Genomic DNA, 26,678 nt, shown 5'->3' with positions numbered 1-26,678 from the left:
ACTGCTGAAGTTATTGTTGATTTTGTAGGAGGTTCAGAGCGTGATTGGTAAAGAAAGTCAAACTCTAAAGGATATCATGGAGAAACTCCGGATCAAGTATTCTGAAATGTATACAATAGTTCCTGCAGAGATTGAAGCACAGTTGGAGGACTGCAAGAAAGCATTGCAAGACCTAGAAGACAAGGTAACTGTTGATATCATGTATAAATAAGTACAGCAATATTTGATGAATGTTGTAACTATAAATTTTGACTTGAAACATTGTTCATTTGCATTTGCATTCCCCTCTCAGTAGAAACGTCTGCATGAAGAAAGATTCTTCATGTTAACTGTCTCCTTTTACCTTGCAGTAAGCAGTGTGAATGTTATATTTTCTTTTTCTGCTAAAAGGGAACGTGGCAGAACCACTAGCAATAAAGTCCTGGATATGGTATGGATCCTGACTTCTATTCAGTCTGGTTCTTACACCAAACTAGTAGTCAAAATTGATTGCAAAGATATTTTCAAAGATGAATTAAAAGAAGACTTTGAAATTGGATTTTGATCTAATTGGCACCCATGGTAGGGTATCACAGCATGGTTCTATATTCCACCCCTTGGGATATGGCTGCATTCCTTTAAAAGCAGGCAGGGAATTGAAATAGCTAAATCATATTGCCTCAGCTTTTTGCAATGTTTTCTCTCTACAGGGGGTATAAATGGGTAACTGAAAGCAAAATTAAAGGAAAATGGAGTAATACTGGAACTCATATTAGGGTCAAATTTGAACCTGCTATAATTATTAAAATTATTATTTATTAAGTTGTGTTACTTTTAAAAAGAAAAGAAATCTTTCAGTTCTCTTATTTCAGAAATAATAATGTTTGATGCTTAATTGTAAAGGCTAAATCTCAGTAATTTGATAAAACTTGAAAGCTTAATAATACTTTTTAGTGTCTATCAAATTATTAATTTATTTTATGTTGCATCATATATTTAGAGACTTATTCATTGGAGCTTATTGGTTTTAATTTGGTTACCTTTGTACTTGCTGTTTCAGAATGGAAGCAGTCTTTTTAGAACTAACAAGGAGGTAGGAGAGAGAAGGAGAAGGAAAGTAAAACAGTGTTTATACTTCAGTTGGGTTTTTTTTATGTTTACTGTTTCATTTACTGAGATAAAAGGTTTATCCTAATGCACCCATTACATGTTGGGGTACAAGAACAGTTCTGGAAGTGAGATAACATTTGCTTTTTGAGTTTAAGTGGTGGAAAACAAGATAAACTCTCTTGGAATTTTTAAAAATGCATTTAGGGAACAGAATAATTCTTGGAGGAACTAGAGATCATTTTAGTTACATGCTAAGAGATACCAGCATGTGTTAAATAGAGTTATCTTGGTCATATTTTAATGGCATTCTGCTTTCTTCTAAAGCTGTTAGCCTAAAAATGAAAGTAAATTTTACTTTTAATGCCATGGATTTTAGGTAACAATTTTAATAAATTTATCCCAGTAAGAATTCTTGAAATTAAAATTAACATCCTGCCCTACCAGTGACCAGAGCATTGATAGATGCAGTGTTTTTTCTGAGGAAAGATGGGAAGTCAGTGCTTGGTCTGCTTTCTCTTTTCCTACTGTCACAACTCTCATACCTACTTCTTTTCTATTTGAGAAACTAGCACTACAAACATCAATAATTTTTCATATTTGGTAAACGCCAGGATAGTAGTAATGGTCAAGTCTTCAGTGGTTACAGTCTGAGTTCCTTTTTCCAAAGAGACTTAGGCACTAAGTCCAGATTGGACTTAACATTTTTCTATAAGTTTGAGTATTTGAGAGGAGCACTGTAGTTCTTTTCTCTAGATATTTATTTTAATTAATGTAATTTTTCAATACAATACCTTGCTGTGAGTATTATTATATTGACCTGACATTATGTTGGAATCTATAAATAATAAATAATGTTAATAAAATAAAAAATAAAACTGGATAAATAATTTATTAACTAAATAATGATCTCAATTCCTCTTCCCACAAAAAAAGATTAAGTGTTTCACTATAAGGAGCTTCAAACCAGAGTAACTACCAAACCAGAAAATGTCTGCATCAATGCAGCATGAAGCTGTGCCAGTTGCATATGCTCCACAAATCCTAGGGCTGCAGCAAAGAATTTACCATGGTTTAACAGTTTCCTAGTGCTTGGCTGACCCTAGCAGCTCAGTAAGAAAAGAAATTACTTTGGGCTAAGAGCAAGGACTTCATCATTCCTTGCACTTTATCTAGGCTATAGTAGCCTGCTACCTTCCTGTGTTGCTCCCTTCTGTGCTCAGGCAGTTACTCAGCTTCAGCTTACTTGAGAGTTTTTAACTTTACACAGAAAATCAAGCTCTCTAGTGTGCCAGCCTTCCATTTCTGTGGAGTTCTGCAGATTAAAATGAAGTCCACACTTTATGGAGCTCAGAGCCTTTTATTTTAGTAATAAATCTCTAATTTTGTATTTATAAATTCACTATATATCAACGCACTTCTACATTCTCTTATTTCTTAATGAAAGTAATAGCTGCCAGCTGAGAAAGAACAGTATCATTTTAGGTTTCTTACAGCATGAGTCTAAAGGTGACCCTTCCCACAATGCAGCATGATTAGCCTCTTACAGATTAGAACAGGACAGCTGAAGTGAAGTACCCAGGGAGCTGCAGAGTCTTGTTTGTTTCTTCAGGGATTGCCTGTCTTGACTGGTCGTTTTTAAGTGAGAGGAAATTATTGAACATCATGAAAATGTTGAACCTGCTCACATTAATGCTTCTGCCTGCAAATGTCTTTCCATTCCTGTGTTCTGAAGTGACTCATCAAGAGAAGCATAAAAAAGAATTAGAATATTTTTGGGGAGGTGGTGCACAGAAACAAGTAGATCTTTGTAATCTCTCTCCACTGTCATCTTCTCTTTACTCTGACAGGTCAGCTTTGAAATCTTGCAGAGCTCTCCTGAGTATATGCTGAAAAGAAAAGCAGAAACTATTAACTGTGGCCTTCAAGCTATTGAAAAGATGTTACAGCAGAAGAGTGAAAACATTGCCAAAGCCCAAGAAGTTCAGAAGGTATTCTTGCAAGAAAAAAATGTATCTATGTTAAAAGGTTTTTGGTTGTTTCTACAGAGCCTGGTTTAGCAGGAGGGTAAAAAAAAAAAAAAATTTGTCTGTAAAAGGAGAAGTACAAGCAAGCATTTAGCTGGTGAATGTTTAACAATTCTTTCTCCCAGGAAAATAAATGGTTTTTTCAACTGTGAACCACATTGGTAGATGCAGTGTGTTCTGTTCTTGTCATACCAGTTCCAAAATCTTTGTAATTCCACATGCCTCACACGAAGAACAAATAACTCCACTGTTACCTTGGAGCCTGACCTTATATTTCATTTCCCCTCTCTCCACATGCAGCAAATCTGGGATATGCTGGACCTCTGGCATTACAAACTCAATGAACTGGATGCAGAAGCGCATGATATAGTAGAGCAGGATTCCTGCCACGCACAGGAGCTGATGGATATCTTGGTGACCCCCCACCAGCACTACCAACAGGTCTCACAACTTGCCGAGCGCAGAACTGCGATCTTGAACAAGGTAGATGCAAATGTCAAGGTTGTTTGTTTGATTTAAATCACATTTTATAAGAAACGAAATAAAGATTTTGCATAAAACATCATCAGGGGCTCTCTAATGAGTCAAAAGCTTGCTCTAGGATCTTTGGTTTATTGTAGCTGAGAGTTTCAGCAGTGGCAAACATCACCTCCAGCTGCTAGCCCAAAGGACCAACTCTGCACCATGGTCCATGGGGGTTAGCATGGGGAATTCATGCTCCTGGATGGGTGATGAGATGGTTTTCAATGATGGGCTATCTGTTTAAGCACCATTGCTGTATAAATTGCAACAACACCCCCATGATATGTAAGCACTTAAGCACACAAAGTAGCTTTGGTTAGAGGAGATAGCCTGAAATCATGAAACTGTTTCAGAAAAATTACAAACTTTCACCGTACTAATTTAACTGACTGGGTGAAAATATATCCTGTTTTCTTTTAATCTTGTCCATAAATGTGTTTATTCTACACAGTGAATAAAATTTGTGCCTTTCTGTAAAATTCTGTAATTTTCTAGGCTGCCAACAAGATGGAAGAATATGATGAACTCTTGAAGAATGTGAAGGACTGGATAGAAAACACAAGCTGCTTGCTAAGATCAGATGCTCAAAATGACTCTGCAAAAAGCTTACACAAACATACTGATGAACTTCACGTAAGTGTTGATGCAGATACGTGGTCTTGTTAGAACTGGTTGCTCTGCACAGACAATTTTGCATTCTTAAGTCTTACTGACATAAATAATTTACCATTTTCAATAAATCCTTTAAGTGAAAAATAGTTAAGATTTGGCACTCATGAAATATAGATAGATACTTCTCAATGTTGGACACAGCAATCTTGTGAAAGTGCTGAACTTGTAGTACATCTGTCTTCCAAAAATGTGTGATTATCTACTGTTACTCTTCTGTGTGGCTATAATCAGTTTTTACTGCCAGAATATGTGTAATTCTTTCTGTATTGTGTGTATATGATCTGAAAAGGATGAAGTGGTATTTCAGTGTCTGCGTGTTAGATGAAACTTTGAGGTGAGCTGTGATTTGGAAGGCAGTTTTCACTGTGTTTTGAATGTAATTTTGATTGGTAATTTCAAAAATCTAGTACTTGTTATGGTGCGGGCAAGATCAGGGCCAGGCAGGTGCCAAGAGGATTTCTCATAATTTTGCATTTGAAATTTGAGTCTTCTACCTGTCCACTCCTTGGCCTAGGCCAAGAGAGAAAGTTGGTGCTCTGAATATAGATTTTTGTATGAAAACTAATTACAGTTCCTTACAAGAAGTAGATGACTGTTGTGGACTGGTAAGTTCCAGAGCACATAGTCACAGTGGGAAGATTGTGATTTCTAAAATCTGTGAACGTTATTGTGACAAAAAATTATTGTCTCCTGCATTCGTGCTTTGGAGTGTTTTATGTGTTCCAGACTGGTAATTTATTGGATTTGGAAATTCACCCAAGGCTTGCATTAGAGTTGAGAAATGCATTCAGTCCTTTTCTTTAGTGCATCACTTGCATTTCCAGCAGCCTTTACTGTTCATGAAGACATTTGCTGTAATTAAACCGAAAGCTCATCTACTTCGCTGCAGGAGATGGGAAGATTCTTCCCATCACACACAACTGACCACATGTTTTCTGGAGCATTTTGCTACATCTTTCTTCTTCAGGCTGGTGTTCAGAAAACCCTTTTCAGATGTCTGGCTGACATGTCTTATTTATATATGTGGGGTTAGCCTGACCATGGCACAGTAGCTGGAGAGGAATCTTCTCCAGGATCTCATACTTTTCTTTTTTTGGGATAGGACCTCTCTCTGAGTTTGTTATATTCCTTTTCCTGCTTTTTGTCACACTCATGTAGGCTTACTTTATCAAATTGATTCCCTTGAAATCATGACATCGGTCTCTTAGTTTTCTGCCACCCGGATGCAGCAGTTCAGTGAAGTGTTTTAATCTGAATGGAGCTTTCGGGAACACATTCAATGGTCAATGACATATAGGAAATTAAAACTGATTCCTTCTGGTCAAAACCTGTGTGAAACTTTAATGTTCAACACTGACTAATCAATCCAAGCTCTTATTTTGTCTTCAGATGGCTTTGGAAGACTCAGAGCAAAAGCAAAATCTTCTGCACAATGTTTACTTGGAACTGGAGGAGCTAACACCAGTCTTTGAAACAGAGAGTGTAATGCAACAGCTAAATGAAGTAGCTGATCAAGTAGCAACTTTACAGCATGAGATAGCAAAGATTCTTCCACAGATCCAGCATGTGGCTGATGTAAGTTTGGGTCATCTCTAAGGACCTTTTATCGGAGCTTCATCTTATGTTACGAAATATTGCTTGCATAGAAAAGAAGTATGCTGGTTTTAGTAGGTGTGCCAAGTGAGGACATTAATTGTATGGAAACAAATCATCAGAAGGTGTTTGGTATATAATTAAGCTGTGAAGTCCAGGAGGGTTGAGGAGACTCCCTGTTTAGAAAAAGAAATACAGGGCTTGTTGACTGGCAAATTAAAAGGACTTATCTTGCTGGAGGGTAGGGCTCCCATTCAGAGGTACCTGGACAGGCTGGAGAAGTGGGCTGACAGAAACCTCATTAATTTCAACAGAGGCAAATGAAAAGTCCTACACCCCGGAGGGAACATGTCTGAATACCAATACAGGCTGGGGTCCAACCAGCTGGAGAGCAGCTTTGCCAAAAGGGCTGGTGGTCCTAGTGGGCATCAGTTGATAATGACACAACAGCATGGCCTTGCAACAAGGCCAACAGCATCCTGGGCTGCCTGCGCAGGAGTGTAGCCATGGAAGTGATCTCTTTTTGGCACCTGTGAGAACATAAGTGGTTGCTGTGCCCAGTTTTTAGGTTTCCCAGTGTAAGAAAGACATAGACATACCTGGAACAAGTCCAGGAAGGCCATTGAGGTTGTCAGGGGCCTGTAGCACAGGATGTAGAAGGAAAGACTGGGAAGTCTGGGTCAGTTCAGCCTTGAAAAGAGACAGCTCAGGGGTGGAAAGTCAGGTATTACTGCTGTCTACTGCTGCATAATGGAAGAGTACAGACAAGAGAGACCCAGACCATTCTTAGAGTGTGCAGAGAAAAAATGAGCAGTAACAAACTCAAATTGGAACAAAGGAAATTTCATCTACGTATTAGGAAGGATGGTTTTTTTTTGCAGTGAGACTGGTCAAACACTAGATCAGGGGCCCAAAGGAGGAATAAAATCCCCATCCCAGGAGATTCCCAAATCTCAACAGGATCAGGCTCCAAATGACCTGCTCTGGTGAGCACCAGAGACCTTCCAAGGACCTTTCCAATGTAATTTATTCTGTGATTCTGTCTCCATAAGAGTTCACAAGCAGCTGTACTGTATGTGGATTTATTTTCCATCTGATAGAAGTCTTCATACAGGAAACTAGAACAGTGTAATTAGACCAGTTTCCTATGCTAATGCCTATCACCACTAGAAAAGTGTCTTGTCATTACTGGTAATTTATAATGTGACTTCTCAAGGATATTTCAATTCAGTATTCAGGTTTTAAAACAGGCCAATGATGATACGTGATTTATAATAAGTAGCCTTTTGATTGGTAGCATCCATTACATATCCTGTGTATGTTGCAGTTGTTTTTCAGTATTTCTTTTTGAATTTAAGTAAGAGGCAGAAATACAAGCTGTCTTTGGTATTGCACTACGTACAAATGCTCTCTTTGTTCCCAAAATCTAGGAATTGGATGCCATTGAATCTCATGTGAAAGTGGTTGAGAAGGACATTGCCAAAATGAAGACAATCCTGTCATCAGAAGATCTCTTAGAATTTTCTCCTAAAGATAAACTTAAACATGGACAGGTCTGTGAAATATTTGTGCATATGTTAGCATAAATATGCTTTCATAAGCATAAACCTGTTTTGTGACTGTAAACTACCAGCCAGGAACAAGTATTTGATATAAGATTTTGAAATGTTTGTATCACACAAATTCTAGCTCTCAGGTCAAAGATTGAAAGTATTATTTCAGTTATATTTTGGCCACCTGTTTCTACAGTAGCAAGCAGTGCAGTCCAAGAGGAGCACAGTGGTAGGGCCAGTTGGTGCAGAGGACCTGATACCTGTGTTGTGTGTGTCTTGGGGACTTACTTTTTACTCATCCTGTAGAATGGACATCCATTAGTGGCTGGGTGTTTTCAGAGGTTCTTCTGGAGATTATCTTCTGCTTTAGTTTCTTTTGAAAGGAAACAGGTTTGAATGGTCCAAGACAACTGCACAATGTAAACCCTAAGGTGAGACTGTCAGGTTGTTCCCTGGTTTGAATGAAAGCATTTGACATTAAAGCACCATTGAGAGCATGCCCATAGAGAACTTGAGTGTGCTCATGTTGTCAGACATACCTGCCAGATTTGACTGTCTCCATTTTTGGAAAGTTTATGGCCTGACTTTCAAAGACACTTGCAGCACATCACTCTACTCAGCATCAAACAGTAAGTAATCTGAAAGTCTGAAAATCAGGCCCTATTTTTCACAAAATGAAGACAAAGTTTAGCAGATGTTTCTGGAAATGTAGGCTGGAGTGTCTTACCATACAACCATTTCATCATGTAGGGCCTTCACTGCAAAGATACCTTTTTCTTTCTCTGCTTTAAGCAAAGCATTGTGGTATCTTTGCTTTTATACCACAGGTAGTCCATGTTGTTAGCTGACTGAGATGGAAAAAGCATGGGTCCAATTTCAGAGAAGGGTTAAAAATGTCATTATAACTGTCATAGCTTTGTTATCCGGACAAAACTTCTAAACTGTGCCTCTGCTCAGAGTGTTGTGATATGAAATGCTGTCTTAGACAGGAAAGCCATATTCAGAGGTTTCTCCTGGCTTCCATCTTCTGGTTCATCATCACAGTTATGTTGATAAGACTCTTCACAGGACCATCAATGGCTAGCTTTAACATGGGACATTTCATGTCCCATGGCTGGTTTGCAGCACAGAAAAGAAAAAAGAGATTTGGGTAAAGTGATATCAGAAGGTTTGCAACAGTTCTTTAACTGTCTGCATTGAAAAGATGTGCTACTTTGGAATGACATGCTTAGGAAATAGTAACTAATCTGAATGTGACCCCTTTGTCTTGCTGTGCAAACTTGAAGCATGTATAGACAGAAAAATCAGAATTGTAAACCTAAGTTACATCTTCCTCTTGCTTTAGCCACCATCACCATGGATTTTCACTTATTTGTTTCAAGATTAACATATTCTTCCTTCTTAAATGGGAAATTCACCAAAGAGAACTTTTACACATCACAACTTTAGTATAAATTTCCAGGGTTGACTTTTCCAACTGACTATCACCCCTGTCATTTATGCTGTATCTTAATAGGTTATACTTGACCATGTTGGTCCCATGCAGAAGACCATTGTTCATATACAGTCCTATGAAGAAACACTTCAGCTACCAGGGGTGAAAACACAACCTTTCTCAGTCTTCCAAAGAGCAAGACAACTCTTGAGAGAATTGAAGAAATTAGAAAAAATTACTAAGGAACAAAATGACTTACTGAAGGTAATCTATTTATTTATTTTTCTATCTATTTTTGCTGTCACCTAAACCACCTTTATTCTATAATAATTTTGATCATTAGACAGTATTGCTTTTACAAACATACACTTACTATGTCTTTTATGTTAATGATTTGGGGATTTTTTTTTTTGTTTGGGTTTGTTTGATGTTGTTTTGTTGGGTTTTTTTTTGTTTTTTTGTTGGTTGGTTGTTTTTTCCTGTGTAATTTGATACTGCAACAAGGCACACTGGATAGTCTTGAAATTGACTCCAGTTTTCCAGTTCAGTCAGAACGGACACCATGTGTTTTCAGCATATTAAAGAAGAAATGAAGGCCCAAGTGTCCTATGACCCAGGTTTGCACAACTGCTGATTGAAGTCCAGTGCTACATGCAGGTGCTCATATCTGCAACATCCAAATCCTTAAACTTATCTTCAACATGGAAATTCTTTGTTCACAGCCCTTAGATAGAAATCAGTGAGAATTAACAGCAGAAAGTCTTTTACTAAAGATGAGCCAGAAAAGTGACTGTTTTCTAGCACCATCATTTGGTTAGTTCATTGTTTTGAGGCCAGCTCCTGCCCTCAGAAGGTCCCATGCAAGGATGTGTCTGCCTAAGTGAACATGTGACAGGGGGCTTGACCAGGTTTGGAAACGGAAGTGGTGTAACAGCACTGGTGTGACATGTGGCTGCAGGTGAAGGCAGTGGGGTCAGTGAGCATTAACTCATGGGCAGCATGAGTTATGAAACAGCTGTGCTGGCTCCAAACCTGAAGTAGTACATCTGCAGCACTTACTGGGCAATGTGGTTGTACCAGATGAGGAAGGTTTTGATTCAGGGATGCCTGGTTCATTCTCCATTGCACTTGGAGGCCACCTGGGTTTGGTTACACATGTTGCCACGTCGGTACAGGTATGAATTTTTTATGTGACTCATTCATTTCTCAGCAGGACGATAGCAGCACCTAGGAAAATTAAACAGTATCTTTCTTGATTCTCTTTTCCAAACCTATTAGAGTAAACCAAAACACTTTAGAACATCTAACTTCTTGCTGGGCACTCTGGGGGCCAGGCAGACACAAGTGGCTGCTAAGATGTGAATGTCCATCTCTGATTTTCAGTTTGTGAAATTAAGAGCACCAGACTAAGAGAAAACTCAAACATGCTACATGACTAATGTATGCTTGGAGTTCAGAGAAAAAGTACTGACTATGCCAGATCTCTGTAATCCCTACCATCTTTTTTTTTTTTTGTCCATTTTCTTATGTCTGAGAAATGGGTGTGCTAAAATGTACCTTTTTTAGAGAGTGACCAGATTAAATACTTGAGAATTTTCAAATCACTTAAAAATCATCAGAAACAGGGTGCTTTGCAATTATAAAGTGTTATCATGAGACTTCTAACTGGTTTATATGGAGCATTAAGTCAGAGTTTAGATTCTTCTTTTTGAAACAGCTGTAATCTTTTTTCTCAGTATGTGACTTTCCCTTTGAGGCATCCAAAAATCTGTAGCTGAATGAAATTTCTTTGTGAGAAAACAGATGAGAAAAAATTGCAATTTTTGGCAGCTAGGATATCAAACTGTGTGAAAAAGGTTTTCCACTCCTCTTGAATGGGTTGAAAGGAGCAGTGCTACAATGCAAGTCTAGCACCAGCCAGGACTAACAAAGGATAAAGCTATTAAAGTGTGGCATTTTGAGTGCTGCATTAGAAAAGCAGTGAATATCCTGACAGAGAGGAAGGCAACAGCTTCCTCTATGAATATATACATAGTTAATTTTTTTTTTTCCTGAGGATTAGTTCTGAAATTTTAGTGCTTGGATGCCTTTGCCCTCATTTTGCTATCAGCGATGCAATGGGATATTGCTTTGGTAGCTTTTGTATAATTAAGTTGCAGTCTAACACCTGAAAAAGTGTTATAGAAGCAAAACCTTTAACAGGTAGTGTCACTGCTTTGGGACAAGGTTTTAGGTGACTTAGATCTGTGTTCAGTTTTCTCTTGTTTTTTATTATGGCCTGTCAAGTACCACACCTAGCACTACCTAGTTAACGTCATCAGGAAGAGAAGCTGGAGCAGCCACAGCTGCTTCTACTGTTTTTCTGTGCAAGAGAGTGGCAGTATTTGCATATTTGATTATTTGCTGTGTTCATTTTTAGCAAGCTCTTCCATAAAAAACACGACTGCCTGCACATATGCTATGGCAATTGGGCCTTTTCTATGGGTAGGTCTTCCAGTATTACTACAAGATGAAAAGTAAAGAGCAAATGTTAAGCAGGAAATAACTCAAAAGATCTGCTACACTTCTAGGAAGAGACTCAGTCCCACATATATGGCATAGTTTATGTTATATTAGGAAAAGGATAAAATTGCCTCTCAGTAGAAGGCAGGGAATAGATGAGTTATCTTCAAGCAAGTGGCTATATTTACATATTGGCCTGTGAGAGAAGATACTGGAATCTCTATACAGAGTAATTGATATTCTTTAATCAAGGAAACTTGAGGCAGGATGCATTTTATCTATTACTAAACAGCTCTGCTCATGCAGAAGTGAAGGTGTGGCTAAGACTATCTCTTTTAGAAGGGCTTTTAGTTTCTCATTAAAACTGAGCAGGAGACCTACTCTTTTTTTTCACCTTTTGATTCTTTAGCTATGGCATTAGCTTATAGCCCACAATTAACTATCTTCCTCTCCAAATCCGTGGGTTTTTTTAAGTGAGGAAATAATTCTTTCTTCCTTTTAAAACCTGTAAGTAAAAAAATTAAATCATTTGGAATCTTTGTAGGCTGTGTTTGATTGAGAGGGAGTGCTGCTGTGAGGGAGTGACTGAAGAAATAGCACCATTAGTGATCATAGCAGGAGGGACTTTTTGCTCTGGAAGGCAGAGTCTGTGCATGCTTTGCTGAGAGATTTTTTGACCTGTCAGGCTGCTCATCAGCAGAATTAAGCTCAAACCTGGTGACAAAAGACTGCATTTTCTTCATTACCTTTTGCAGACACATGAGGAATTGTATTTAGATATTCTTTGGTTCTCAGCCCACAGTCTGGAAAACATAAAGCCATCAGACATCCTGTGAATTAAATGTTTTCACAAAATATTCTGACTTGTAGATGTAAGAATTTCTTAATTACCTGAGACATAGTGACAGCTGTGGCTGACAAACATGAGCAATGTGTGTGGGGAGATTGCCCACTTCTGCATGAACAGGAGTGGATGAGATTTTGCTGTCACTGTCAAATGACTAGAAGTGAATTTGGCTGTTTATAACATAAAATATGTTTCCCATAACTCATGTAAGAAGAGGAGGCTCCCACAAGGTGGAAATACTTGTCATTTTTGTAGGAAATATTCAAATTATCAGATACTGTAGCTGGCTTATCCTCTGAGCTGCAGTGTCTGCCTGCTGTACAGCAGAGTTCATTTTTGGTCAGTGCAGAACTAGCTGGCAGTAAAGACCTGAGCACCAGTAAAAACCAGGTAGGCTTTCTAAGTTCATATGAAACCCTGTAATTTATCCCTTTTTTTTTTTTTTCCCCCTCTTTTTTCTTTCCCAACCTGTTCTAAGTTATAATGAATGTGATTATAAATATGTTCCGTTTGGGTTTTATAGTCAAATTCATAGCTCTGCTTTGGAATAAGCAAAGATTTACTCCTAGGTAGAAGACCCCACCCTACTTATGGGCAGAATAGTTTGTCTTCAACAAGTAAATAATAAATTTTGTGAGGACAGTTAGCAGAACAAACAGAGTTTCTTCTACTTTTAACTACAGATGCAAAGGAGGCTTACAGTACTTTTCCATTCAAGTTTGTTGAGTTACTGACTGGTTTGTTTTTGTACTAGTTAATTCAAAATAATTTATGAGAATTACTATTTCACAGGAAGCTGTAAATAAAACAGAAGAATGTGAGCAAGAAATTGAAAGGCTGAAACGATTCTTAAAGAACAACTTGGTTGAAATATCACATGAAGATCAACCACTGGTTCAGAAGACTCAATGTCCAGAGGTGGGTTAATTGTTTTATCTCTCATAGAATCACAGAATTGTTCTGGTTGGAAAAGACCTTTAAGATCATTGAGTCCAACCATTAACCTAACTCTGCCAACTCCAGTGCTAAACTATATTCCTGAGGACCACATCTACACGTCTTTTAAATGCCTGCAGGGCTGGTGATTCGACCACCTCCTGGGCAGCCTGTTTCAGTGTTTGATAACCCTTTCAGTGGAGAAGTTTATTGTAATATCCAATTTAAACCTCCCCTGGTGCAACTTGAGACCATTTCCTCTTGTCCTGTTGCTTGTTACTTGGGAGAAGAGAATGACCCCCACCTCACTACAGCCTTCTTTCAGGTAGCTGTAGAAAGTGATAAGGTCTCCCCTCAGCCTCCTTTTCTCCAAGCTAAACAACCCCTGTTTCCTCAGACTCTACTCATAAGGCTTGTTCTCCAGACCCTTCACCAGCTTTGTTGCCCTTCTCTGGACTCGCTCCAGCCCCTCAATGTCTGTCTTGTAATGAAGGACCCAAAACAGAACACAGGATTTGAGGTGCAGCCTCATCAGTGCCAGGACAGGGGGACAATCACTGCCCTACTCCTGCTAGCCACATTATTCCTGTTACAAGCCAGGATGCTGTTGGCATTCTTAGCCATCTGGGCACACATTGGCTCCTATTCAGCCAGTGGCTGATCAACGCACCCAGGTCCTTTGCCTCTGGGCAGCTTTCCAGCCACTCTTCCCCAAGCCTGTAGTGTTGCATGGGATTATGTTACTTATGTCTGTTACTTGTCCTGACTAACACTTATCCTGATGATGCAGAGCACTGAGGAACAGCAGTTTGCTTCCCCTCTCTGCCACAGCCAGGCAGGCAGTTGAATACCATGTTGTGACTATGGATACTGAAGTTGACTTACCAGGATACACTACAATAATTAATATTAGTTTGTGAGTTGGTTATATCTTGCATAATATACTCCTTATTGACTTTGATGTGTCATTTGTACCTGAATCAACTTCTAAAACAAACAAAAATTTAGAGTACTGTTTTCATGACAGCTGAGAGCTGTTTTGGTCAAACAAGGTACAGCACTGGTAGCTTGCCTGTGCTCAGCATCCTGCAGATGTTGCTGAGGCAGCAGCTTGAGATAGTGCATAAGGAGAGAACTGAGTCAATTTCTGACCACTGACCATGGAATCGTCCTTCTGGTGATTCTGGTTAGATTCTTTAGAATCCTTTCCATGTCCTCCCTGCCACCGTGTGTTTTCATCAACTGATAAACACGTGTTTCTTTTCTCCCTGCAGCTGGCTGCTTTCTGTAATGGGTGAATTGATTATTTAATGCAAAAATAAGATGGGTTTTAAGGACAGCACTGCAGAAGTCAAAAAATTACTGATTAAGTGTAATAACTATTTATAAAGTGCCTCTGAAATGCTCAGTTTTGCAGCCAGTCACAATGAAGTTAATATATATACATATTATTTGCCTAATAACTATAATCACTTGGTAGGCTCCTCAGTACATAGCTGCTCTGCTTTCAGGTGGCTGGATGTTGGAAGCTTGATGCTAATACTAAACATGACTCAGTTCCTGATTCTTACTTGTTTTTGTCTTGGAGTATAAGACTTCGTGTTTCATAGCTCCTGATTCACAATTGTAGCATTTCATGAATAGAAGTGGCCAATAGAATTTCCCGTCTTACTGAGAGGCTTCAAATGAAGAAGTGATATTAATAAAGATTTGGTTTCTACAGAGGTTTTTGGCTAGTTAAGTTCACAAAGCAGTAGCTGGTAAATGCATGCTGTAAAGTCTCCTTCTGCAATGAAACAAATAGGAATACTGTTCTTAGTGAGCATTTATAAAAATATGCCAAATTATCATGGATGGTTATTTCTTCATTCCAATGACTTTTTCTTTCCTCTGCCTTTGGAAGAGTTTACCTTGTGTTTTTGGGAAACTTCTCTGAGTAGAGCTTCCACATCCTTTGACAATTTGCTGAAGTTCCTGCCTCCGCCTTCCCAGCCACACAAGTGTTGTTAACAGAAGAGTCTGTAGTCAAGACAGAACCAGCAGTTGTACTGCTTTCATCTGTCACAGATTATTACTTGCATGACATTATTCACACCATGATAGAGCATGGTGTGGGATTATTTCAAGCCTAGCATCAAAGTATGCTCTGACAGACTGAGCCCAGGGTGCAATGGGATATTTAGCCACATTTCAGTCTTCTGAGCAAGCAACAGTGCTTCAAAGAGCTTTAGCATTTTCAGTAATGAAGGGAGTGGGGCATTTTATTCCTTGCTCTTTTCTACTCTTTGTTGTGCTTTCTTTGCTCACCTGGAGACTGGGTGGTAAGGAAAGGCCCTGGCAGAAAGCTCTAGGGGCAGAACACTGGCTAGGGCAATAGTCAGGGAGGAGACCAAGACAGATTTGTTTCCCCTTTTGCTAGTGTAGAGCTACTTGAGTTATTGTTTAATCCCTGTAGAACAGTAAATATTTTCCTTGTACTTTGTTGGGGACCATTGCTCCCAATATCACATTCAAAGACATAGGACTGTTTTGTCACTGAAACCCACTGAATGGTTTGTATTTCCTTCTTTTAGCCCAGCTTCAGCAAATATGACTGAGCCCTGAGCTACCCTTGCCACTCTCTGTTCCCCCATCAAGGCTGTCCCAAGTGTTTTGTGTCAGGTTTCCAGAGAAGATAGCTGGAAGTAACATCACCTGCTCTGACACACAGAGTAATGTCACCCAGCTGCATTCCTTCTGTCCTGAAGGAAACTCATATTCCATAACTATGCAGCACCTAGTTAGTTAGTTATCCAGACTTCCACATTTCCTTCCAGACTATCAGCTTGTGCATTACAAGTGGCAAGTCTTGTCCTGAACTGAATCTGTTGCTGCTGTTTTGCATGTGTCTGGACATCTCCTGTGGTGACAATGGGGAACTGTCCCAAAGCCCTGAAAAAGGAAAAGGGGCAAATAGCTCCAGTCCCAGTAAGACTGGTATCATATGTTACACTACTGTTTGGTTAAGTAGGAAAAATGGATGCTTACAGATGTTGTTACTCCTCAGGGAGAAATGGAAGCTGTAAAAGAAGAAATCATAAAGCTGTGCCAAAGAAAGGAGGATATCCTTACTGGGATGAAGAATTCAATGTCTGAGCTTCACCAGCACTTACAGCAAGAAGTGCCTGAATCAGGAGATGAACCCACTGCCTCTGCATTAGCACAAAGTGACTTGATGGGGACTGATGTTTCTGGTCCACAGGTAAGTGGAGCAATACGTAGAGACTGCTTACCCAAGAGATGAAGAGGGAAGGTAAATAACCTTCCTCCCAGAGGAGTGGCATGTGAGAGAGGAGCACCCCTAGAGCTGTGAATCTGTTAATTCTCCTCCCCTTTGTGTTTCTGACTGCTCCCAGAAAGACTAGGTGTGATGCATGTCTGGGAGAGAGGCTTGCCTCTGGTTGTTTGTTAACACGAGCAGATCCAACATGAAGTTTGCATCATGCAGTCAACAGCAAAATGCTTGATGTGTACTTTCATTGATAATCAGTTGTTCTGGGAATTTCACTAAGTTGTTTTCATGGAGCAAAATTAAATTTGTCCCAATTATAGCTGTTATGTTAAAACATTACAGCACAGAGAAAAGTCCCAATTTTCAGAAGTGCTTACAGCTTTCCTGCTGCTTTCAGTTACTTTAATGTAGGGTGGCAGATGTTCAGTGCTTCTCCAAAAGTGGACCCCAAATGGTAACTGCCTTTTGGTTTACAGCCAGAAGAGAAGAGGCTTTTACTGTTCTTGTAATGAATAATTGGACTTTCTCTTTGTGTGTATTTTTCTAGTTGAAAAAAAGAGGAATGATGTCTCTTCTACCTTCCTTAGATGAAGAATCAGAAGACTGTTCTTCCCACAGCAAGGTGAAGCCCAGTATATATTTTATATATACAGCTGTATATGTAACAGAAAAGATTTTGGTACAGGACAAATTATGAAAGATGTGTAAATCTGAAATACTTCAGAACAAATTGAAATACCTGTTATCACTACAGAATACTAAGAAATTGCAGTCAAGGCAGCCTACCAATATTACAACAGCAGTATTACACAGCACCTCACACTGTGGTATGTGATCCTGCTGCTTTTGGTGGGATTGCTCATACAGTAATACCTCCTTTATGGAAGTATTAGTGGCAAAATATGAGCCTAAATACCAGTGTTTCTAGGAGGGGATGGAGTGAAAAAAACTGTTATTTTGATTATGGAGGAAACTGGAAGACCCAGTTCAACAGTTTGCTCTGAATCTGGGGAATCTACATATCCAGGTGAACTGCAGAGGAGCAGAGCTGGGAGTCAAGTTTCATTATAAAGTTAGTAGCTTTTGGAAATAGAAAAGAAAAAAAATTCATGAAACTTTCTGGAAACTTTCCTGCACTCTAAAAACTAAACGAGTGTAATCAGGGATGTGCAGAAGTGTTGGTGATCTTGTAGCCTTGCTACCTGCTGGCACAGCAGTTCACAGACTGCCTAGGCTGGTAGTGGCCACCTACTGTCACCTGCATCTCCTGGGAGGGACTGTGGCTTCAACCAAGTTTTGAAGGATCTTCATGTACATACTGTGGATATGAATTAGCCTTTTTTTGCTGCATCCTTGCAACAAGAATCAAAAGGAAAGGTGACAAAGAGGTGACAGAGTATTGGAGTGGTTGCTAATGAGGATACTCTGAGATCTCTAGAAAAAAAAAATCAGTGCCATCCAGCTGCCACTCATCTTGCAGCACAGCAATAGAGCAATGGAAGAGGTGGGATTTGGGAAAAACCATAAAAATAGATAAACAAGGCAAAAAAGGAGCAGAGTGTTACTAAGGGCTTGCAGCCATTTACATTGCCTGAAGGAATATCTGAGCTTCCTGTGCACAAGCTAATGCTGAGCTGTTTGCTTCTTTCAAAGGGAAGTGCAGCCTCAGAGAAATACCCAAGCTTTTGGCCTTCAGTAAGAGATGATGAAAGACACAAGGAAGACAGTGCAACCTCCTGGTCTTCTGGTACCTTGTCAGATGGCATTGTTCAGGTAATATACTCAGGTTTTTCTCCACAGGAATGGGAGCTCATCCTCGTGGAAAAGATCTGCACGAGTCCTGGGTATTGTTGAAGTCTGCAGAGCAAGAGAGCTGTAGAAATGCAGGACATGATGGCTGTATTCAGAGCCTCCATCTTCCACATCACACTAAATCTAGCCATTTAGAATCTCTTTTCCTGTTGCACATATTGGTCGGACTTAATGACCTGAAGAGTCGTTGCCAACCTAAATGATTCTATAATTCTATATTAATTTCTTCTAGCTTTACAAAACCCCCAACAATGGAAATGCATATTTTTAACAGCTGATAGTTTCACTAATTCCTGGAAAGGCTGTAAAATGTGCATTTTGCTGGGAGATGATCTCTAGAACAGGTTCTGTGATGAGATGATCAGCATCTAAGACACCCAGTCAGCTACAATTTTAGTGGCATTCTGCTCTGTTGTTTAGGTGTTTCAGTAATGCTGTGATAGCTGCAATTTTTTTTTCTGTATATCCATGTTACAGGTATAAGACAACTCTCTGTGAATGCTTTTGGTCCAGGACCACCATAAGTTGAGTGGCTGCTGCTCTTTGAGGCTTCTCTAGCACAACAAGGCAATAATGAGTCAAATCCTTCTACTGTTGTCTCTCTCTCTACAGGATGCTGATGAGATAATGCAGCCACACAGTAAATGTGGTGAGGAGACATCTGTGCAAGCTTTGCAGAGCACTGAAGGCTGTGGCACAGATGATGGCAGTCAGGCTATGGTGAGTTTGAAGGCTTGAAGTAGGCTCAACAAGGTGACCTTCTGAGCTCATTGTGTAACCAACCTAGTGAGCAGGGGCCCTCTTTGGTTACAGTAATGCTACTGGAGTTTGTTGCAGGATGCCTACAGCCTTTTGTGGGCCTCTTCATATTGCTACTTTGGGTGAAAATAAATATGTTTCGATTTCCTCATTGAAAATGCAATTGCCTTGGGAACAAAATGGAGTACTTTCAGGAAAGAAGATGCTGGCATTCATACCTGCATGAATGGAAGGGTTAAAGTGATGTAAACATACATTGACTATGGTATTTTTAAGTGGCAGTTAAAGGAGAAAGTAATGAGATGGGTGCTCCTTGATGTCGCTGCTTTGTGAAAGGCATGCACCAGCCAAGGGGGGACTGGGCCTCTAGGTTATGTAGAAAAGTGTATATGGAGACAGACATGAATGCTGCAGGAAGGCCAGAGCAGCAGACTGATGGCAGAGCAGCCTCAGCTCTGGCTGGGTTTAGAGTGCAGAAGAAGCCTGAATCCATCATTGCCTGGGTACTCACAGCCTGTCAGACCTGGCGACGCAGAAGTTCAGTGGAGCAGTTTCTTGAGCTGGACATGGCAGCTCTGTGTATAATAGAATAGACTGTTTCAGTTAGAAAGGACCTAACTGCCTGATCACTTCAGGGCTGACCAAAAGTTAAAGCCTGTTGCTAAGGGCATTGTCTAAATGCCTCTTAAACACTGACAAGCTTGGGGTATTGACTACCTCTTTAGGAAGCCTGTTCCTGTGTTTGACCACCTTCTCAGGAAATAAATGGTTTCTAATGTCCATTCTAAATTTCTGTAGAGGAAGGGGATAAAGTTTACTGTAGCAACACTGTCTAGCTGGGGAGGCACAGAGCATGCCAGAAGTGCAAGCCAGATGCTCACCCGCATTCATGGGTGAGAAACAGGTGTCATGCACAGTATTATACATGTGTAATGGTTTGTTTAAATGAATGAACTAAATCAAACAGGCTTAGAACTAGAGCTGAAAATTTCGGTGGAGGTTGAAGTACTGGTACTTCTTTATTTCTTCATTCACATACACCTACCTCAATAGACATATTTAGACTGTTCTGGGATCTGTGTACTCAGATTTACTTTCTGTCTTTAACGGCACTGTCCCATTAGATCTCAGAGGCAAACAAGAAGAGTAGTGATTCAAGTAAGACATTGATAGCTGAAACAATGCATTTTTGGTCTCTGCTTTCCTGCCAAACCTCACTTTAATGTGGAACTTGTGCAGTACCACATCGTGGTTGCCTAAATGTATGTTCCAGAGCCGTGGGAGCGTACAGATAATTTTGTTCTTGTATTGTCCTTGATTAGTTTACTATGTGCCAGTATTTGCATGTGTGGAGGTATACACAGACCTGTACAGCCTTCCAAGCAACTGCTGGTATCTCCAAGCACTTCAGGCTTCTTATCATGGAAGTATGCAATGTTGCTTCTTAAAAGAGGGCAAATAAGAAGAAACAATGACACAAGACATACATAAAAAGAAGTCATATTTTTCTGTGTAACCTAGAGCCTGTTTCAAGTATGTTTGGCAGTTGGAACTGTAGACATGCAAGTAGCTTACAAGCTTTAAACTGTGTTGCTTTTAGATCCAACTCCCACAGAAAAACATCTCTCCTCGGGGGAGAACTGGTTAATGGTGAGTCATTCTACTTCCTGTGCGCTCAGGTCTACCTGTGCAAATGCAAATAAATTGCTGCCTAGGAACCTGTTACACCAGATCCCAGATCACCTGGCTGCTGAGTTTCCCTTTCTTTTTCTTTTTTCCTTTTTTTTTTTTTTTTTTTTTTTTTTAACATCTGGGAACACGGCGTGTCGGAGCTCTGTGAAAATTAAACATTTCCCACTGGTAAGGAGAGGTGAAAGAAGGAAAGAAAAAAAACAACCAGATAGATAACTGTGTTTCTCTCATGTGCTTTGCTGCAGAGTGACAAGCTGCCTCCTGTCCCCATCGCCACCCTGGGCTCTGGAGGGAAGGTGGGAGATTCAGAGGAAGCTGTGGATGGCGGGAAGCCTGAGCCAGAAACGATCCTCCAGGTGTGCCAGGCCCAGGTCGCTGAGCTGGAACAATGGCTAGACAAAACTAAGGTGTCCCTCAGGTCAGACCATCAGACCCCCAAAATGCAGCAGATGGTGGAACTGCAGCTGGCTGATTCCCAGGTAAGATGGAGCCATCAGTTTGCTGCTGCCATTCAGACGAGTCGTGTCTCAGAACGGCTGCGCTTGCTGCTCCCCTCCCTGCTCCCTTGCACTGCAGAGAACAAGCACCCGCTTGGCTTCGGCTCCAGGTGCAGCTTGCCAAGGACCTCGTTTAAATACCTATTTTTAGAGTCAGGATCTTTGTGTGTCCAGGGGACTTAGGCAGAACTCTGGAGAATTTTTAAAGTTTTGGTTTTCTTTGGATTATTTTCAGAAATGTGGCTCAGTAGCATTTGAATCCTCTATTAAAAGGCATTTTTCATTGGTCTCAGTCATGATAAATCAGCTCTAAAAAAAAAGAAGGTTTTTTTCTTTTGACACTTTCAATTTTTGTCAGAGTGATTTAAAAGACCGATATAGGATAGCTTACAAGCCGGTAAATTCTTCTTTTGCACATTTTGCAAAAAGCTGTCAGCATAGGTAGAAAGATAGAAGCTTTTCCTCTGCACTCTGTGAGTGGTAGTGCTTGGACCTACTGCCCTACTTTTAAGGGCAGCCAGTTAGGAAAGGAGGAAGGAAAGGAGTGGGTGATACCTGTTGGTGAAAATGGGTGGAGGAAGACTGGCATGAGGGGCTGGGGTGGGTGGAAGTCCTGGCTTGCAGCTTTTTCTCTGGCCTGCTAATTAAAAGAAAATGTGCTGACATGCTACTTTGAAGTTCCTGGCCATATGAGCCTCATGTACCAGTTTGCTTCAAGCACTGAGTCTACCTAAAGCAACCAACTTCACTCACCAGAAAGGAGCCAATGCCAAAATGTCCCCATTTGAAATTACTAGGAGACATTTCCAGCCGTTTTGTTATTGTTGGATGGGGTTTTTTTACTAGGAACTGAGTCCATGTCAAGAAGTGCCTCTGGGTTTAGGTTGTGATTCAGCCAAGTGCTCGGGTGCTGAACTCGGTGGGAATGAGGATCCTGAATGCTGGTTGTGTCTGGATCTCTTTCAGGGTTCAGGTCAGCAGAGGCTTCAACAGGGCAGTTCCAACTGCTAAAAACAAGCAGGTTTGGGGCAGCTGTAAGTGCTGCTGAGTTCCTGTAAGCTTTTAACAGTTTGGCTCAATGTTAAGATGTGGATCTTGGCTTGGGGAGAGGCTTTTTCTAACCTAGTCAAGACCTATTCAGAAAAATATACATAACATGGAGAAACAGCCTCTATGTATGGGTGTATAATATGTATGTAAAGCAGTTTATTTATTGCAGTTGATAACTTTGCAGTTAAGCCATTGTACCTATCTTGGTACCTTTGGTAATTCAGCGTCATTCCTCTCAAAGGGTGATGTGATCAGTCTGTGCATTGCCTCCTTCTCCACCACTGGGGTGTCTTGTCTGCTTGGTTGCATCCAAATGAAGTCTATAATTTCTGGCTTCCTTTTTTATTACTCCATATCTGAGTTAATATAACTTCCTGCAGGGGCTGTTGTTTGAAGCATTTGTAAGACTAACTCTGTATAAAATGTATTTAATTGTTGAGAACAAAAATAGACTATGTTGGAGAAAATGTAGGGAATCTGCAGCTATTTCTCTTTCTTCTTTTCAAATAGGAGAAATGTGAGCACTGACTTCAGATTGTTTTCAGGAGGGGAGTGTTGTACTTCTAAGAATAAATAATTGCTGTCCCTTCTAGGTGATGTTATCAGAGATTGAGCAAAAGGTCCTTTCTTTACTAGAAGATTGTGGAGATAGTGCAGACTACCAACAGGAAACAGAGGCTCTTTCCTTGAAGCTGAAGGAAGTAAAGTGCAATTTGGAAAAAGTCGAGATGATGCTTCAAGACAAACACAATGAAGAGCAGGTAAAGCATATGAATGCTATGCAGAGCGAGAGTTGAGAGAGTCATGGGGCTTTAATGTGCTGTAATTGCAGAAGAACAGTTAGAGCTCACTATGTGAGGCAAGGAAGGGATAAAAGTCAATCAGAAAAGACAGAATGGCTATTGTTCCACTTTACAGTGCTGTATAATTATTTGTAGTTTGCAGCAAGTAGTGGATTTTTGATGAGTCTCTGAACAACATCTTTTCTGCTGTAAGTGACAGAGGTCAAGACTCTGCGAGGGTACAGGAAAAGGATAAATCCAAGACAGCTCCACTTTTGCGGTTTCCCCAGACTTGTCAAGTCTGGAAGCCTTCCCACAATGGGTCTTTCTTTACAGGTTTACAGCAGAGAGAAGAACGATGCAGAGCCCCTTGAGATCCTACACTCAGATGGTTCCACCACTCCCCAGCTTGCCCTTGCTGAACAGCCGCTCACATGGCATAATGGTTTCCAGCACCCACAGGTAGCTCTCTTCCCATCCCCTGGAGATATGTTACATGTATTAATTGCTGCATTTTTCACTGTGGGTATGTCAAGGGTAGGTTTCAGCCAGCCCTATCAGGAGGGAGAGAGGCCTCAACCCCAAAATCCCATGTCCAAAAGGTTTAGTAATACTATGAAGCTGGATGGTACCCTGACGCTTGCCTTGGATCATAATGATTCAGGTGGCATCATCTAGCCCTCCAATCTCCTGTCTTTGAAGCATTGATGTATCATGAAATCTGAATCTATATATTGACATTGCTTTTCAAAATTAACTTGAAGCTAAAGTTTCAAATCAATTCAGTGCATATGACTGATAGTACTGTTCATGCTGTTCTCTGCACAGGATCTGAAGGTAAAAGCAGCTGAGCAGAAAAGCCTCATTGACTTCATTGAGTCGTGTGTGGAAAAAATGCAGCCACGTTTTGAGCACAGCGTGATTCAGAAAGTAGAATCAAGGTACAAACCAACAAAATTAGTTACCAGATTCAGTGATATAAAACAGCTTAAACATACTGAAAATTTGCAGTGGTCCCATGCAGGGATGTGTGCCTTTAGAAGAAAAATTGCAGAAGCTGGGAGGTTTCTGCCATCAACAGTCTAAAGAAGCGGAATCTCATTTATGTTACAGCCTCCAGTGTTTAGAGTCAGTCTTGACATCAGGCAGGACTGACACCTGCCATAAACTAAAGCTGGCCCATCCAGAGGCAAGTTGGGTATCTGTTCACAGCCATTGCTGTACAAATGTACAGGGATACTCAGCCAGGTTTAAAGGCAGCATCTTTGAGAAGAGGCCATTGGGATCTTGCACCTTCCAGCATGGAACCAAGACTTGCTACAGTAATGTGCTCCTCATATTGTCCTCATGCTCCTCATTTTGGAGATGGAGGCTGCCAGCAGGCCCCTAGGCTGTTCCATGGGAAGTGAAAAGCCTGAAGGAATATATCAAAGCTTGGATTAAAGATCATCCATGTAATTGGTTTCACTCTGGTTTTGGAGCAAGAACAATAGAAACTATTCTTACAGAGGAAGTCTTACAAATGTAATTTTGCTTATTCTACTTCAGTATTTGCCATTTTAACAATGTCTTCTCAATGCAGCAATGGAGAATCTGATCCAAAGAGCCAGCAGGCTGATTCCACCTTAGCTCCAAAGGACCAAACGGGGAACAAATGGCAGTATTTACAACAAGAGTTGTCATCGAAGATGAAATCTCCTCTCTGCCAGCTTGTGGAACCTCAGGTCTCTTTTAAGTTCAGTAAAACAGTTTGTTGGGGTAGAGGTAGTCATTAGTGTATCTCCCCGCATCATCATATGTCTCTTCATGAAAATCTGCAAGTGTTCTCCAGAGGAAATTGTTAACTGCACACCATTTTCATTATTGTTTTTTTATTTTACTTTAAAGTAAAAAAAAGTCTCTGAAGTAATGACTACCAAGCATAGTGTGGGAGCATGTAAGTGTAACCTGGTAGCTAACATTCAGACTAGATGTTATCTGCTTAATTCTTTCACGAGAACTAGGAGAGTTAGCCAGCAAGCTCCCAGCTGATTTTCAGGAGTGTGGGTTAAGTCTCAGTTCTTGCAACTGAGAACATTCTGGTAAAAAAAAAATCTCTGGCTTAATTTTTTTTTCTGCCATTCACCATTGTGTTCTTTCTTTCTCACATTTCAAAAGCAGAGTTTTGACTGCAACAAGAACACACTATTTATTTATTCTGAACAGACTGCACAATTTAACTGCTTGGACAAAACGAATTTATGTTATTAACAGTTTTGTTCACATTAAATTAGCATGACTAAGAGAAGCCTCTGGGGAGAGATCACAGTGGCCTTCCAGTATCAGAAGGGGGCCTACAGGAAAGCTGGGCAGGGACTTTTTACTAGGGCATGTAGTGAGAGGACACGGGGTAATGGATTAAAACTGGAAGAAGGGAGATTTAGGTTAGACATTAGGAAGAAATTCTTTAGTGTGAAGGTGGTGAGACATTGGAACAGGTTGCCCAGGGAAGTTGTGGAAGCCTCATCCCTGGAATTGTTTGAGGCTGGGTTGGATGGGGCTCTGAGCAACCTGATCTAGTGGGAGGTGTCCCTGCCCATGCAGGGGGGTTGGTTCTAGATGACCTTGAAGGTCCCTTCCCACCCAAACCATTCTATGATTCTATGACTATCATTCTATGACTAGATTCCCTGTTCTCTGAAATTACTAAATCAAATGGAAGAACATCAGTCAGGTAAAAGGATGAATGCCAGCTCTTTTTCAGGCATGACTTACACTGCAGTGGGCAGCAGACTCTGCCTTAACACAAACTACAACTTGTAGCCCTTAGACCTGGGAATCAGATTGTCCTTTTTTCAGTCAATCTACTATCAGGGAATAGCCTCCCCAACTACCCTGTTATCCAGGTGCTTTATATTAATGCCTCAAAACTTCACTTTTAATGCTTTTTGAGAGGAGTGTTATCTATTTCCCCATAGCCCTGCCTTTTTTTCTTTTTCTTTTTCTTTTTTTTTTTGTTAGCTATTCTCCTAATTGCAATGTCCTATTTCCAAATGTTAGATTACAACAAAGATGAACATGTTGCCCCGAGGCACACTGGCTGGTGCAGGAACTCCAACTGTGGAAGAACTGAAAACTTACACTGTCCAGCTGGGAGATCTAAGCCAAGAAGCAAACGTGGTACATGCACAGGTAAAAATGGCATGTCCTAGCACTGCAAAAAATACAAGGGATTCTAGGCACAAGACACGGTTTGGACACTGGGAAATAAGGCAAATAATCATATTATTGCAGGTGGCTTTTGTTGCAGTGTAGCTTTTGCTACTAATGTAGAAATCCCCTTAGGATTTTGAGAGGAAACATTTCAAGTTTTAGCTATGAAACTTCTGACACCTGAATCCAAAGATTTGCTAGTGTGGGTAAAACTTCTCCAACGGTATAAAGCAAGGAGCCTGTGAATTATTTCAATAACTCTGCAGCATTGGAACTGACAGGACAAATTATGTTGTGCCCATTCCTGAGATTAGAGACCTGTAAAGCCACAGCCACTCCCAGTACGTAGAGGGTCATTGTCTCAGCTTTGGCCTTGACAGCTCTGAATATGACATGCAAATAACTGTCTCATCCAAGTCTGTCCCTCAGTATTTCATTATTTACATTTCT

At 40.3% G+C, this 26,678-nt stretch overlaps 1 protein-coding gene across 2 annotated transcripts in view; it reads left to right on the top strand.

Moving 5' to 3' along the window:
- Positions 1-26,678, top strand: part of SYNE2 (spectrin repeat containing nuclear envelope protein 2) — a 181,463-nt gene that overhangs the window by 90,264 nt on the left and 64,521 nt on the right. For both annotated transcript variants that reach the window (XM_051621370.1, XM_051621368.1), the window contains 18 exons: positions 29-184; positions 2,937-3,077; positions 3,414-3,596; positions 4,131-4,268; positions 5,697-5,882; positions 7,331-7,453; positions 8,970-9,152; positions 13,030-13,155; positions 16,220-16,414; positions 16,992-17,066; positions 18,098-18,217; positions 18,869-18,976; positions 20,953-21,186; positions 22,848-23,015; positions 23,373-23,498; positions 23,865-23,977; positions 24,619-24,760; positions 26,076-26,207. In XM_051621370.1, the coding sequence (XP_051477330.1) occupies positions 29-184; positions 2,937-3,077; positions 3,414-3,596; positions 4,131-4,268; positions 5,697-5,882; positions 7,331-7,453; positions 8,970-9,152; positions 13,030-13,155; positions 16,220-16,414; positions 16,992-17,066; positions 18,098-18,217; positions 18,869-18,976; positions 20,953-21,186; positions 22,848-23,015; positions 23,373-23,498; positions 23,865-23,977; positions 24,619-24,760; positions 26,076-26,207 (2,649 nt within the window). The remainder of the gene's footprint in view (positions 1-28; positions 185-2,936; positions 3,078-3,413; positions 3,597-4,130; positions 4,269-5,696; positions 5,883-7,330; positions 7,454-8,969; positions 9,153-13,029; positions 13,156-16,219; positions 16,415-16,991; positions 17,067-18,097; positions 18,218-18,868; positions 18,977-20,952; positions 21,187-22,847; positions 23,016-23,372; positions 23,499-23,864; positions 23,978-24,618; positions 24,761-26,075; positions 26,208-26,678) is intronic.

This window comes from Apus apus, chromosome 5, assembly GCF_020740795.1.
Source record: "Apus apus isolate bApuApu2 chromosome 5, bApuApu2.pri.cur, whole genome shotgun sequence".
In the NCBI taxonomy this organism is placed as follows: domain Eukaryota; kingdom Metazoa; phylum Chordata; class Aves; order Apodiformes; family Apodidae; genus Apus; species Apus apus.
Note: the sequence above shows the minus strand (reverse complement) of the source record. Positions and strands in the feature narration are given on the sequence as shown.